Source organism: Lepus europaeus, chromosome 10, assembly GCF_033115175.1.
Source record: "Lepus europaeus isolate LE1 chromosome 10, mLepTim1.pri, whole genome shotgun sequence".
Taxonomy (NCBI): domain Eukaryota; kingdom Metazoa; phylum Chordata; class Mammalia; order Lagomorpha; family Leporidae; genus Lepus; species Lepus europaeus.
This window is the reverse complement of record NC_084836.1, coordinates 67,709,056-67,722,128: the sequence shown is the minus strand read 5'-3', so window position 1 is coordinate 67,722,128 and position 13,073 is coordinate 67,709,056. Positions and strand designations below refer to the sequence as shown.

The 13,073-nt window shown below is 59.2% G+C and overlaps 1 protein-coding gene across 1 annotated transcript; it reads right to left on the bottom strand.

The window, feature by feature from the left end:
- Positions 1 to 6,865: 6,865 nt before the first annotated feature.
- Positions 6,866 to 12,514, bottom strand: KRT3 (keratin 3). Its single transcript, XM_062202173.1, has 9 exons — positions 11,903 to 12,514; positions 10,765 to 10,985; positions 9,878 to 9,938; positions 9,451 to 9,546; positions 9,015 to 9,179; positions 8,478 to 8,603; positions 7,942 to 8,162; positions 7,625 to 7,659; positions 6,866 to 7,212 (listed from the first exon to the last, which is right to left on the bottom strand). Exons 1-9 carry the CDS (start codon positions 12,512 to 12,514, stop codon positions 6,866 to 6,868), a joined length of 1,884 nt encoding a protein of 627 aa, XP_062058157.1.
- Positions 12,515 to 13,073: the final 559 nt, after the last annotated feature.

Sequence of the window (13,073 nt, the reverse complement as noted above, 5' to 3'; positions counted from 1 at the left end):
ACTGACTCAGGCTGTGTGCAAACATCGTTCTCACGTGTCAGCAACGCTGTGCAAACCCAGAATTTCCATTCATGTTCTAGAAGTCCAGATCAGCTCAGTCGCCACGCAGGGACCTGAGTCAGAAAATCCAACTTCAGAGCGCCCTTCGTCCACATCCAGCTCCGGCTCCCGACTCCAGCTTCCTGCTCATGCACACCTTGGGAGGCAGTGGCGATGGCTCAAGGAGCTGAGTCCCTGCCACCCAGGTGGGAGAAACAGATGGAGTTCCTATCTCAATCTCAGCCTGGCCTAGACCTGGGTGTTGCAGGCATTTGAAGAGTGGACCAGTGGGTGGGAGATTCTCTCTCTCTGTCTCTCTCTCTCTCTCTCTCTCTCTCCCTTTCTGCATCCCTCTCTGTGTCTCTCTGCCTCTCAAATAAACAAATTATTAGAAAGCCCATAAATTGGGGCCGGCACTGTGGCATAGCGAGTTAAGCCCCCACCTGCAGTGCAGGCATCCTATATGGGTGCCGGTTCTAGTCTCAGCTGCTCCACTTCCGATCCAGCTCTCTGCTGTGGCCTGGGAAAGCAGTGGAAGACGGCCCAAGTCCTTGGGACCCTGCACTCGCATGGCAGACCTGGAGGAAGCGCCTGGCTCCTGGCTTCAGATAGTCACAGTTCTGGTCATTTCAGCCAATTGGGGAGTGAACCAGCAGATGGAAGACCTCTCCCTCTCCCTCTCCCTCTCCCTCTCCCTCTCCCTCTCCCTCTCCCTCTCCCTCTCCCTCTCCCTCTCCCTCTCCCTCTGCCTCTTCTTCTCTCTGTGTGTAACTCTGACTTTCAAATAAATAATCTTTAAAAAAAAAAAAAAAAACGAAAGCCCATAAACTAACCAAGACCCCACCCCACCCAAAGAATGTGATGGGTCCATCTGCCTAGAAACATCAATGTGTGTGAATGAGAGCAGATTCACACCTTCTGAATTCTCCTTGACATCCAAGAGAAACGCCCACTGTTACCAAGGTAGTCCCACCACCAACCTCTCCGGCTTCTCTAGCAGGAGAGCAGACCCTCCAGAGGGGCAGGTGGGCTCCCCAGCGTGGGCCTCCATGGAGGACACCTCTTCCACTGATGTAGGAACTGGTGGGTTGCTTTCTGGCTCTTCAAGGCTCCCGAGTTATTAGCACCACCTGCTAGGGCCACAGAACACCTCTGAGGGGCTGCCCTGAGGCCAGAAAGAGGTCAGCCAGCCCCGCCGGGCAGCATAGCACAGTGGTTAGTGCACTGGCTCTGCCCCTCCCCAGCAGGCACGGCCTCTGCCTCCCCTGGTGCCCACGCCCTCCTCCCGGGAGCCAGGATAATTACCGCCTGCCTGCTGCGGCAGCATGAGGATTAAGTGAGTGACAGGTGCAGAATGCCGGGGCGTGCCTGGCACCAGGAGCAGGGGCTCTGTGTAATCCCACTGCTTTTGCTGGGGATTCAGGACTGCAACTTAGAGCCCGCACTGCCCTCTTCAAAGTCACATTGCTCATTCACTCAGGGAGGCTCCTGGCACCTGCTCTGTGCCAGGTGTCGGGCTGGCCACGGAGGGGTACAGAGGTAAACCAGGCACGTCCGGCCCTTCCACCAGGGCCTTCCTCTCTAGCCTGGAGAGCAGGCCCTGCAATGCATCATTTTGAAAATATAGTTAAGCCGGTGCCGTGGCTCAACAGATTAATCCTTCGCCTAGCGGTGCCAGCACCACAGGTTCTAGTCCCGGTCCGGGCGCTGGATTCTGTCCCAGTTGCCCCTCTTCCAGGCCAGCTCTCTGCTATGGCCCGGGAGTGCAGTGGAGGATGGCCCAAGTGCTTGGGCCCTGCACCCCATGGGAGACCAGGAGAAGCACCTGGCTCCTGCCATCGGATCAGCGCGGTGCGCGGGCCGCAGCGCGCTGGCCGTGGCGGCCATTGGAGGGTGAACCAACGGCAAAAGGAAGACCTTTCTCTCTGTTTCTATCTCTCACTGTCCACTCTGCCTGTCAAAAAAAAAAAGAAAGAAAGAAAATATAGCTAAGGGGCTGGCGCTGTGGCATAGTGGGTAAAGCCACCACCTGCAGTGCCAGCATCCCATATGGGCGCCGGTTTGAGTCCCAGCTGCTCCACTTCCATTCCAGCTCTCTGCTGTGGCCTGGGAAAGCAGTAGCAGATGGCCCAAGTCCTTGGGCCCCTGCACCCATGTGGGAGACCCAGAAGAAGCTCCTGGCTCCTGGCTTCAGATGGGCACAGCTCTACCCACTGCAGCCATCTGGGGAGTGAACCAGCAGATGGAAGACCTCTCTCTCCTGCCTCTCCTTCTCTCTCTGTGTAACTCTGACTTTCAAATAAATAAATCTTTAAATCTTTAAAAAAAATAGTTGTTCTGTGAAATGACAGAGCAAGGGAGAGAGACAGAGAGACAGAGCCTTCCATCTGTTTGTTCACTCCCCAAATGCCCACAACAGCCAAGACTGGGCTGGGCCAAAGGCCAGAGCTCCATCTGAATCTCCTATGTGAGTGGCAGGGACCCTAGCACCTGGGCCCTCTTCTGCTGCTTTCCCAGGTGCATTAGCGGGAAACTGGAGCCAGGAATCGAACCCAGTACCTCACTATGGGGTGCAGTTCTCTTCACTGCTGGACCAAAGGCTGGCCCCGTGACACTGGCCTTTCCTGTGTACATCACTGGTTGGTTGGTAGCATCGAGACACCAGTAACCCCCCTCCAATTGTGACAACCATGAGTGTCACCAGCTTTGTCCATCTGTTTCCTAGAGGGCAAAACCCCCTGCTAAGAACTACAGCTCTGTCACCACAGCCTTCTTTCCTGCTCCCATCGTCTCCAGGGGCTGATGGAGCCGGCACCACGTGGTAAGGTCATCCCAGATGGTGCCAGCCTGCTCCCCCCACACCTCCCTGGGTTTCCCAGAAGAACCAACTCCCCTTCACCGCTCCACCTGGGGTGTTGGGGTGATCAGCAGCTCAGAGATGTGCATTGTGCAGCTTGCAAGCCAGAGGGCTTGAATGGGTAAAGCAGCATTTGCAGAACCTATGGGAGTTGTTCCCAGCCACCCCGAGATCCTTGCTGGCGTCCGTTTTCCTCGTTGTTGTCCGCAGGGGGAATGCCCCTGTGCTAATGTGCATTCTTGGGCAGAGAGACGGCAGTGCAGATCCCAGGGTCTGAGATCCCTAGCGATGGGCTGACGCACTCTCGGCACAAAGGCCAGAGTCGTGTGAGAGATCTACCCGCAGCCCGCCCAAAGCTGGACACGCAAGCTTCCCCCGCAGCAGTCAGGTCCGGAGCATCCGTTGACAGGTCGCTGGGCTGCTTGCAGTTTCTTGCACGAAAACTGCAGCAGTCTCCTTAATTGAGTCTTCCGCACACGTGTCACCACCTCGTTGGTACTTGCTCTGGCCCGCAGCCTGTGCCGCAGAAGGAAATCGAAAAGCACATCTGGTTCTCTGGCATGTCCAGGGCAGTGTGATCCGGTGAGTCAGCAGGCTCACTGTGCTCTTCGGAGCATTCCTTCCGGGGCGGGGCGGGACTGGGGGGGGGCGAGAGGAGGGGCACAGGCAGACAGGGTGGGACGAGGCAGAATTTGGGTCCTCTGTGTCCATGCAAGAGGATGTGCCACTCCACGAGCAAGGAAGAAAACTGTGGGACGAAGCAGAGCAAGCAAAAGAAAAAAAAATTTTTTTAAGATTTGGTTTATTTATTTGAAAGGCAGAGTTACAGGGAAAGAATGAAAGACAGGGGTTGGTGCTGTGGCATAGCGGGTAAAGCCACCGCCTGCAGTGCTGGCATCCCATATGGGCGCCGGTTCAAGTCCCGGCTGCTCCACTTCTGATCCAGTTCTCTGTTATGGCCTGGGAAAGCAGTAGAAAATGGTCCAAGTGCTTGGGCCCCTGCACCCATGTGGGAGACCCAGAAGAAGCTCCTGGCTCCTGGCTTTGGATGGGCACAGCTCCAGCCGTTGCGGCCATCTGGGGAGTGAACCAGTAGATGGAAGATCTCTCTCTCTCTCTCTCTCTCTCTCTCTCTCTCTCTCTCTCTCTCTTTCTCTTTCTCTCTCTGTAAAGCTGCCTTTCAAATAAATAAATAAATATTAAAAGAAAAAAAAAGACATGATCAGGGCTGGGCTGAGGCTGCCAGCCAACCATAGCGTAAGCGCCTTCAGTCTCAGGTCCTGGTACCCAGGCCACCTGCTGTGGTCACTCCTCTGGGACAATGGCACCCACCAGAAATAGCCCCCCACCCCTCCTGAGCCGAGCTCTGCTTTAAGAAGCTGCCTGGGTCCCATCCCGCCACTAGGGGGCTACTGGGGTAGTGGGGTCTCCCGCCCACGCAGGATGTACAAAGGCCGTGGGCGTGGGTTGACGTCCAGGGAGCAGCAGCAAAGGGCAGGGGCCACTGTCTGAAAGGGACCCGAGGCCAGCAGACATGGGACAAGATATCCTTGGCCGGCGCCGTGGCTCACTTGGCTAATCCTCCGCCTGCGGCTCCGCACCCCGGGTTCTAGTCCCGGTTAGGGCACCGGATTCTGTCCTGGTTGCTCCTCTTCCAGTCGAGCTCTCTGCTGTGGCCTGGGAAGGCAGTGGAGGATGGTCCGAGTGCTTGGGCCCTGCACCTGCATGGGAGACCAGGAGGAAGCACCTGGCTCCAGGCTTCAGATCGGCGCAGCGCGCCAGCCGTAGCGGCCATTTGGGGGTCAACCAACGGAAGGAAGACCTTTCTCTCTCTGTCTCTCTCTCTCTCTGTCTCTCACTGTCTAACTCTGCCTGTCAAAAAAATAAATAAATTTTTTAAATTAAAAATATATATATATATATCCTTGACTGCTCTGCTACAAACTTTCTGGAAGGCTCCGGAAGACTTCTCCTGGCTGGCTGACTGCCCCCACCCCCACCCCGCTGACTCTGGACACCAGGCTCCTCCCCACCATCTCTGGACCAACTCCTGCATCCCAAGGCTTTCAAACCATCCTGACGCTGTGGAGCCCATAGCTGGCCTGAACTGGCTCAGGCCCTGGGTCTCCCACCCCCTTTCTGCCAAGGAAGACCGGCTGGAAAAGACACAAGTGAGGCAGCTGCCACCAACACCCACCTCCATCGAAATCTGCCCTGGGTCACCAGAGGGTGAGTGGCAGGCAGATTCCTGCCCGGCTACAAGCTGGCTCCGTTCTCTGTCTCTGACCTGGAGCTGGGGGCCTGGGATGGAAATCCTGCATCCCAGGCCTGGGTACACATCTGCTATTCTGCCGCCTGTGTGTTGTGCAGGTGCCCAGGCAGTGGGCAGGACTGGAAGATGGCGAACTGGAAGCGGAGGCAGCTCGGGACTCCCAAGACTCGGGTCCACCTGTTGAGCTCAGGCCCTCATGAGCTGGAAGGCTCTCGGCCAGGCTCTCCAGTTCTTAGAGGCTCAGTCCCCTCATTTGCAAAGAAAGGACTTGGACTCCTCCCGCCACGACCTCTGGACAGCACCTGATGGTGTCTCACACCCAGCCCGGGCGAGGCTCCTGGTGAAGGGCAGAGGCCAGGATAGCAGAGCTTTGGGGGCTGGTGTGCATGCTCCTGGGGGCCCCAATCCACGTGCCTGGTGCTCAGGTGCAAGGTGCTTGGGTTTTTTCTAAGACTTATTTATTTATTTGAGAGCCAGAGTTACAGAGAGGCTAGGGAGACAAAGACAGAGAGAGAGGGCTTCCGTCCACTGGTTCACTCCCCAAATGGCCGCGACGGCTGGAGCTGGGCCAATCTGAAGCCAGGAGCCAGGAGCTTCTTCTGGGTCTCCCACGTGGATACAGGAGCCCAAGGACTTGGGCCATCTTCTACTGTTTTCCCAGGCCATAACAGAAAGCTGAATCGGAAGTGGAGCAGCTGGGACTCGAACCGGTGCCCGCAAGGAATGCTGGCACTGCAGGCGGAGACTTAGCCTACTAAGCCAGAGCGCCAGTCCCACAAGGTGTTTTTTGAAGACTGTTCATCGGTGCTTCCTAGGGAGGAGGCCTCCGTGGGAAATGCTGATTTATAGGATCAGTTGGCTGTAGGGTCTTCAGAGCACCTGACATGGGCTCCAAGGCAGGAAGTGTGAATGGGCATGGAGCCCTTTGTGGCTGAGTCTCCCCCAAGGGGGTCAGCCTCTGAGACAGGTTGCCCTGGGAGATCCCTGCGCCTGCGGTCGCAGCCGCTCACATGGCCCAGGGGGCCCTTGACGGCTGCAAGCCTACAGGCTGCCGTGGGGACCAGCACCTCCATCCCAAGACAAACAGGAGAAGGCGAGAGGACAGGGGTGCCCGCGTGGCCCAGATCTTACCCAACCCCACCAAGAACCACAAGGCCACACAGCCCCTGGGATGGCCCTCACCCTCCCGGAGTGCTCAAGGCAGAAATGACCCAGACCTTGTCCATTTCAATGCCAGCCAAGGGAGAGTGGGAGAGGGGAGGAGCCCGCCAGCTGTTCTGTGGACCAGAGAGCCACGTGGGAGAGGCCAGGCCGGTGCAGAGACAGAGAGAGAACACTCGCAGGCATGGTGGGAACCACAATGCACTTTATTAGCGACAGGATGGGTGAGCAGGGGGGACTGTGCCTTACACACATCAGGACTGGGGTGCACCTCACCCCAGGGCAGCAGAAGCTGGCCTCCGAGGCCGCACCTGGACGACCGCAGGTGCACAGGCTGCAGCCCGAGAGAGAGAATGCCCTGAAATTCCCACAGGTGGGACTGCCCAGGGCGGGGTCTGGAGGCGCCCCCCAGCCACAAAGCGCAGCTCACTGGGGGAGCAGGGGGGGATGGTTCTGAAGGGGTCGCCCGATGCTGGAGAAGGAGGAGCCAGCTGAGGACAGGGGCGTGCGGGGGTGGCCGCGCGGCTGCGTGGTCTTTATCTGGAGTAGCGCTGGGAAGACTGGGAGAACTTCACGCTGCTGCCCCGGCTGCTGCTGCCGGAGCTGAAGCCTCCGAGGCTGACTCCGCTGCGACCCCCAGAGCCAGAGCCAAACCCGCTGCTGCCAACGCTGAAACCAATGCTGCCGCCGCCCAATCCGCTGCCGCCGCCGAATCCACTGCCGCCGCCCAATCCGCTGCCGCCGCCCAATCCGCTGCCTCCTCCCCGGCCAAAGCCGCTGCCTGCACCGGCTCCCACGCCGAAGCCGCCGCCGTAGCCGCCGCCGTAACCGCCGCCGTAACCACCTGCGGCGGCTGAGGTCGTGCTACTGCTGTTGACCACAGCTGAAGGGGGAGAGGAGAGGACAGTGGTGGGTGATGGGTGAGAATTAATGATCCACGTGGCGCAGGGCGGCCGAGAGGGGTTGGGGGCAGCTTCGTCCCGTGGTCACCGCCGGCCTTCATAATGTCACACTCCCTGCTCCTGTGGTGTCGTCATGAGCCCGCCACCACTCCCCTCTGCACAAGGCCAACCCTGAGTGACCTCCAAGGAGTTTATCTTCTCGCTCAGGGGCTCCCTCTGGATACCACCCCCACCATCAGCCATCCACACTAAATAAAAGGGCCCTGCGCCCAGGATAATCGCAGGTGCCTACCTGCAGCCCCCCCCCTCCCCCCAGAAAGCCCCTCCGCCCTCATGTGGTTCTGGTTGAACCCGCATGTTTGAGGCTCGGCTCTCACTGTCAAGGCCACTTACAGATGCTGACGGCACTCTGGCACTCTCCGGACATCCTGTTTGAGAGAGCAAGAGTAAGACAGCTCCGTCACAAAGCACATCCCCAGCAAGTCCAGGGTTCAAGGCCACCAACAGCAGCCAGGACGGAACTAGGCAGAAAGTTCCCCCCACCCTCCTACGGGCAAGGACCATTGCAGCCGCGAGCTTTGGTTACCTGTTGGGCTGAGAAAGGCAGGTGCAGCTCTGCAAAGCCCATGGAGGGCGGGGCTGTGTGTGCGTGCACCAAGCCTCTGGTCTCCTTCCCCGGGGTCAGGGAGGTGGCACGCCTGCGGGCTCACCTGCTCTCCTCGCCCTCCAGCAGCTTGCGGTAGGTGGCGATCTCCACGTCCAGCGCCAGCTTCACGTTCATGAGCTCCTGGTAATCCCGCAGCAGCCGGGCCAGGTCGTCCTTGGCCTGTTGCAGGGCAGCCTGCAGCTCTTGGAGCTTGGCGTTGGCGTCCTTGAGGGCCAGCTCCCCGCGCTGCTCGGCTTCTGCAATGGCCGTCTGCAGGCTGGCGTTCTGGGGCGTTCGGGGGTGGTAGGAGGGATGAGATGGGGAAGAAGGTCTCAGGCCCTCAGCATCTTACAACGGATTATCCCGTGTGAAACTTGGCGAACATTGCCCCTCTGCTGGCACCCCCATCCATGGAGCTATTTCCCTTCCCCCACCTCCCAATCAGGCAACCTTCCAGACTGGCCTAGTCTTTTAATGCCCTGGAGCTCGGTGCGGCCAGAGCTGACCTTGGGAGTCCATTCCAGGCTAGGAGTCCTGAGCTCCTTGCCACCCCATCACCAGGGAGCCCAGGCACCCACATCCGGGGCTCCCTCACCCCACCTGCTTCTTAACGTTCTCGATCTCGTTTCGCAGTCTCTGGATCATCCTGTTGATCTCCGCGATCTCGTTCTTGGTGCTCCTCAGGTCGTCCCCGTGCCTGCCAGCCGTGGTCTGCAGCTCTCCCAGCTAGAGGACCACAGGGAAGACAGGGCATTCTGCCTTGTTTCTGGACCCCTGAGTCACCAACCCACCCCCACCGCCCCGAACCTTGAGATGCTGAGCAAGCGTTGCTTAAAGTGACCTGGAGTGTGCATCACCGGGGTGAGGACATCTGGGCACAGTGATGGAAGGTTCTACCCACCCTACGGCCCCTGCGCAAGCTGGAGCTGACCCCACAGGGCCTGGTGGGGCACAGCACAGCCCCCAGAGACAGGAGGCTCTGCAACTGAGCAGCCATCACAGAGGCATCACAGAGATGTCTCCGGAGGGTAGAACCTGGAGGGGTCCACCCAGCGACCACCAGGAGCTCAGCACCCAGCAGGCCACAGCTTCCTGGAGACCCCTCGGTGGATCCTCTGAGAGATCCCAGGCGCCCACCTTGGTCTGGTACCAGGCCTCGGCCTCGGCGCGGCTCCTCTGGGCGATGTCCTCGTACTGGGCGCGCACCTCAGCGATGATGCTGTCCAGGTCCAGGTTACGGTTGTTGTCCATGGACAGCACCACGGACGTGTCGCTGACGTGGCTTTGCATCTGGGACAGCTCCTGCCGACACAGGGAGGACCTCTTCACTGCCAGAGTCCCCGTTGCAAGCACACCGAGACCCAGAGTGACCCCTGATGGACAGTCCTATTCATGGACTCCAAGTGTGCGTCAGCCCCACCCTGCCCCGGCTGCTTGGAGAAGCCCAGGTCTGAAATCCATCCAGCAGAACCCCTACCCCGGGATCTCGTCTCTGTCAGATCCCAAAAGGCCCAGCTAAGAGCTGAGGACGTCTGCCCCTCCCCCTCCCCCCCTGGGCAGGTAACATCCTCACCGCATCGTACAGGGTCCTCAGAAAGTTGATCTCGTCCATCAGGGAGTCCACCTTGGCCTGGAGCTCCACCTTGTTCATGTAGGCGGCGTCCACGTCCTGGGAGAGACAAGAGCCTAAGAGCCTAAGGACAGTAACCCGCAGGTGCCGCACGGCAGGAGGACCCATGCTGGTGGCCTCCTGGCCGAGGCTGACCTCCACCTGAGGGGCTGGTCCCTTCTCAGTGTCAGCACTGGTCCCATTCTACCCTAATACGTAAGACCCATGAGCTGCCCAGACCAAGGTGCACCTGGCTGCTGCCTGCATTCGGCAACTCTGTGCCTGTGGAGTAAGAAGATCCCCCCTCCTGACCCCCTCAACCATCTGGAATCCTGCAGCAAGCTCCCCACCCCAGCCAACACGCGCCAGCTCCTCACGCCACAGTCCTTGCCTTTTTCAGGGTCACAAATTCGTTCTCAGCAGCTGTGCGTTTGTTGATTTCGTCTTCATACCTGCAATTGAAAAACAGACTTAGCGGGGAAAGCCTCCACCTGCAGTGCTGGCATCCCAAATGGGCACCAGTTCAAGTCCCGGCTGCTCCACTTAAGATCCAGCTCTCTGCTATGGCCTGGGAAAGCAGTGGAAGATGGTCCAAGTCCTTGGGCCCCTGCACCCATGTGGTAAACCAGAGGAAGCTCCTGGCTCCTGGCTTCAGATCAGTACAGTTCTGGCCATTGTGGCCAATTGGGGAGTGAACCAGCAGATGGAAGACCTCTCTCTCTCTGCCTTTTCTTCTCTCTCTGTGTAACTCTGACTTTCAAATAAATAAATGAAAGAAAGAAAGAAAGAAAGAAAGAAAGAAAGAAAGAAAGAAAGAAAAACAGAGGCAGCCAAGCTGAGTTTCACCTTTGCCCTCCTTGCCGCACCGCTCTGAGAAACCCAACAAGCTCATGTCTTGCATCTGGCGACCCCAGTCCCGCCCCTGTGCTAGGCTCAGCCTCACTGCTCAGGGAGGACCAACCAGGCAGATTTGCCCAAGCCAAGTGCCCTGGCCTTAGCACTGAAAGTCCTACATTCCGGGAAATCCCTTGGTTCCAGGAAACCTTGGCAGGGGGTGGGGGTGGGGGGGACAGCTGGTCCCTGGACCAAGAGTGGCCCCAGAATGGACCAGTCCCTAGAGCAGAAGCAGGATCTCCTCCTCTGAGCCGGCTCCCGAGGGCGTGCCTCCTTGACCCACGCTGTCCCCCAGGAAGTCAAGGAGCAGGGAACAGACAGTGCCAGGACTCAGCACGGGGTGGCCGGGGGGTGTCTTCCCCTCCCTCTCTGCCCCACACTCACTTCTTCTTGAAGTCCTCCACCAGGTCCTGCATGCTTCTCAGCTCCGAGTCCAGGCGGCCCCTCTCCCCGAGGATGCTGTCCAGGTAGCTCCGCAGGAAATTGATGCGATTCTCAAAAAGCGGCTCAAGGTTGTTGGTGCCTGTGACGGAGTTGGGGCCCTGTCGCTGCAGCAGCTCCCACTTGGTCTCCAGGACCTTGTTCTGCTGCTCCAGGAAGCGCACCTGCAGCACACGGAATACAGCACCGTCAGGCAGCAGTGAGAGTGGCGGAGCAGAGGGGGCCTTGGCTCAGGCAGGAGCCCGTGTCTGCCGCTCCTGCCCCCAAGCACCAAGGCCGGGGAAGGATGAGACCGTGGCTCCTGCTGCAGCTGGGGAGCGGGTGATGAGATGGGTGATGGTCACAGCGCAGCAGGTGTGGCATGTTTGGAGAAGCCCTGGGAAGCCAGTCCTGCTTGGAGCAGGAAGGATTGTAACGGCAACTCCGTGGGGCTCCTGGGGACACTGTGACTCTGTCCCAGCTTCAAGAAATGCACAAAACCTCAGCAGAGTCAGCAGGGCTGATGCTCCGGTCCACCAAAGGCTGGGAAGTGCTGGGAGCTGACGCTGGCTGCCCCTTCCTGGAGGCTGGAATGGATGCAGCCCACGGGGGGCCGTCCTGGACTGCCGAAGCTTGCCAACTTCTTGGCAGACCCCTGGGCCTGGGTCTCCACCAAAGCCTCTGTAATCCGTTCCCCAGGGGACATTGGCCCCCTTCCCTGGCACAGGTCAGGTGGAGAAAGAGCCCCCGAACAGCCGCAGAGGACGGCTTCCCGTGTGATGAGCCCCAGCTCCAGGTGAGCCCCCGCGCTGGCAGTGGCTGTGACCCAGCTCTGCCAGCCCAGGCCTGGAGACAGCAGCAGGTGGGAGATTTGGGAGCAGCTCAGACCAGCCAGACCTGGTGGTGTTGGGCTCCAACCAGGGCCCAGTGGTCTCTCTACATCTCCCTGATCTCCCCGACCATGTGGGCAAATCCATCAGCCCAGACCCTAGACTTCTTCCTAACTCTCCCTCTCCAGCCCAGCTGAGCTAGAAACACATTTAAACACTGTATCTAAATGTCCAATTCCAAGTCCCCGGTCTAGGAATAGGAGCTTGGTTACCTTGTCAATGAAGGAGGCGAACTTGTTGTTGAGGGTCTTGATCTGCTCCCGCTCCTGGGCCCTCACTTGCCCAATCTGGGGGTCGATCTCCACATTGAGGGGCTGCAGCAGGCTTTGATTGACAGTCACTTCCTGGATGCCTCCAGGGAAGCCACCAGGGCCACCAAAGCCACCAGGGCCACCAAAGCCACCTGCTCCCCCAAAGCCACCTGCTCCCCCAAATGCACCTGCTCCCCCAAAGCCACCTGCTCCTCCAAATACACCTGCGCCTCCAAAGCCACCCCCAAAGCCACCTCCAAAGCCACCCCCAAAGCCACCTCCAAAGCCACTGCCACAGATGCTTCGCCCTCCCCCAAAGCCACCAGCCCGGGAGCCACCAGCTGCCACACTCAAGGAGATGCTCTTATGGCCCCCCAGGTTGTACAAGCTGCGGCTGCCAAAGCCACCTGCTCCACCCCGGAACCCAGAGGCCCCTCCGCCAGCTGCCATTGAGCGGGCCACGCAGCTCATCCTGCTGCTGCTGCCGCCGCCGCTGCTGCCAGAGACCACGGCAGAGCGGCCGGAGAAGCCCAGGCTGCCGCCTCCGGATGTCTTGCACACTTGTCTGTTCATGGTGAGGAGCTTGGCCAGAGGAGAAGGTGAGAGGCAGGCAGGGGCCACGGGGCGTCAGGAGTTGAAGGAAGCAACTGAATGCCTTAGTGGAACACAGCCCTTTATATCCCTGTGGGAAGGTTGCTGAGCTCAAACGAAGGAGACGTAATTAACCCCAAGAATTCGTGGGTTGGGTTTGCCTGCGAGGCAGTACGTTTGTTCCAGGCTACCAAACACACCTGGAAAATACTCTGAAATGGTAAAAGTGCTAAGGTGGCAGGCTTACCCTGCAGGGGGCGGGGCCTGGCGGCGCCCCATGCTCAGGCACAGCCGCCTCCCAGCTTTGTCTGGAAAGCTCCGGGAGGCACGCTGGCCTGCATCAGGGGCTCGCTCGGGTCTGTCGGTATCAGCTGCCCACAGAGCGGGGCTCAGCTCTGGAAAGGGTGGAGGGAAGGGTGGGGTGGGGGTCTCTACGTGCAGGGCACTGCCCCTTCCACGGAGCTGTGAGCGGGACAGGGCAGCCCAGCCAGGGCTGAGGGAAGGTGTCCCCGTAGAAAGATGCTGTTCCCCCAAGTCAGCA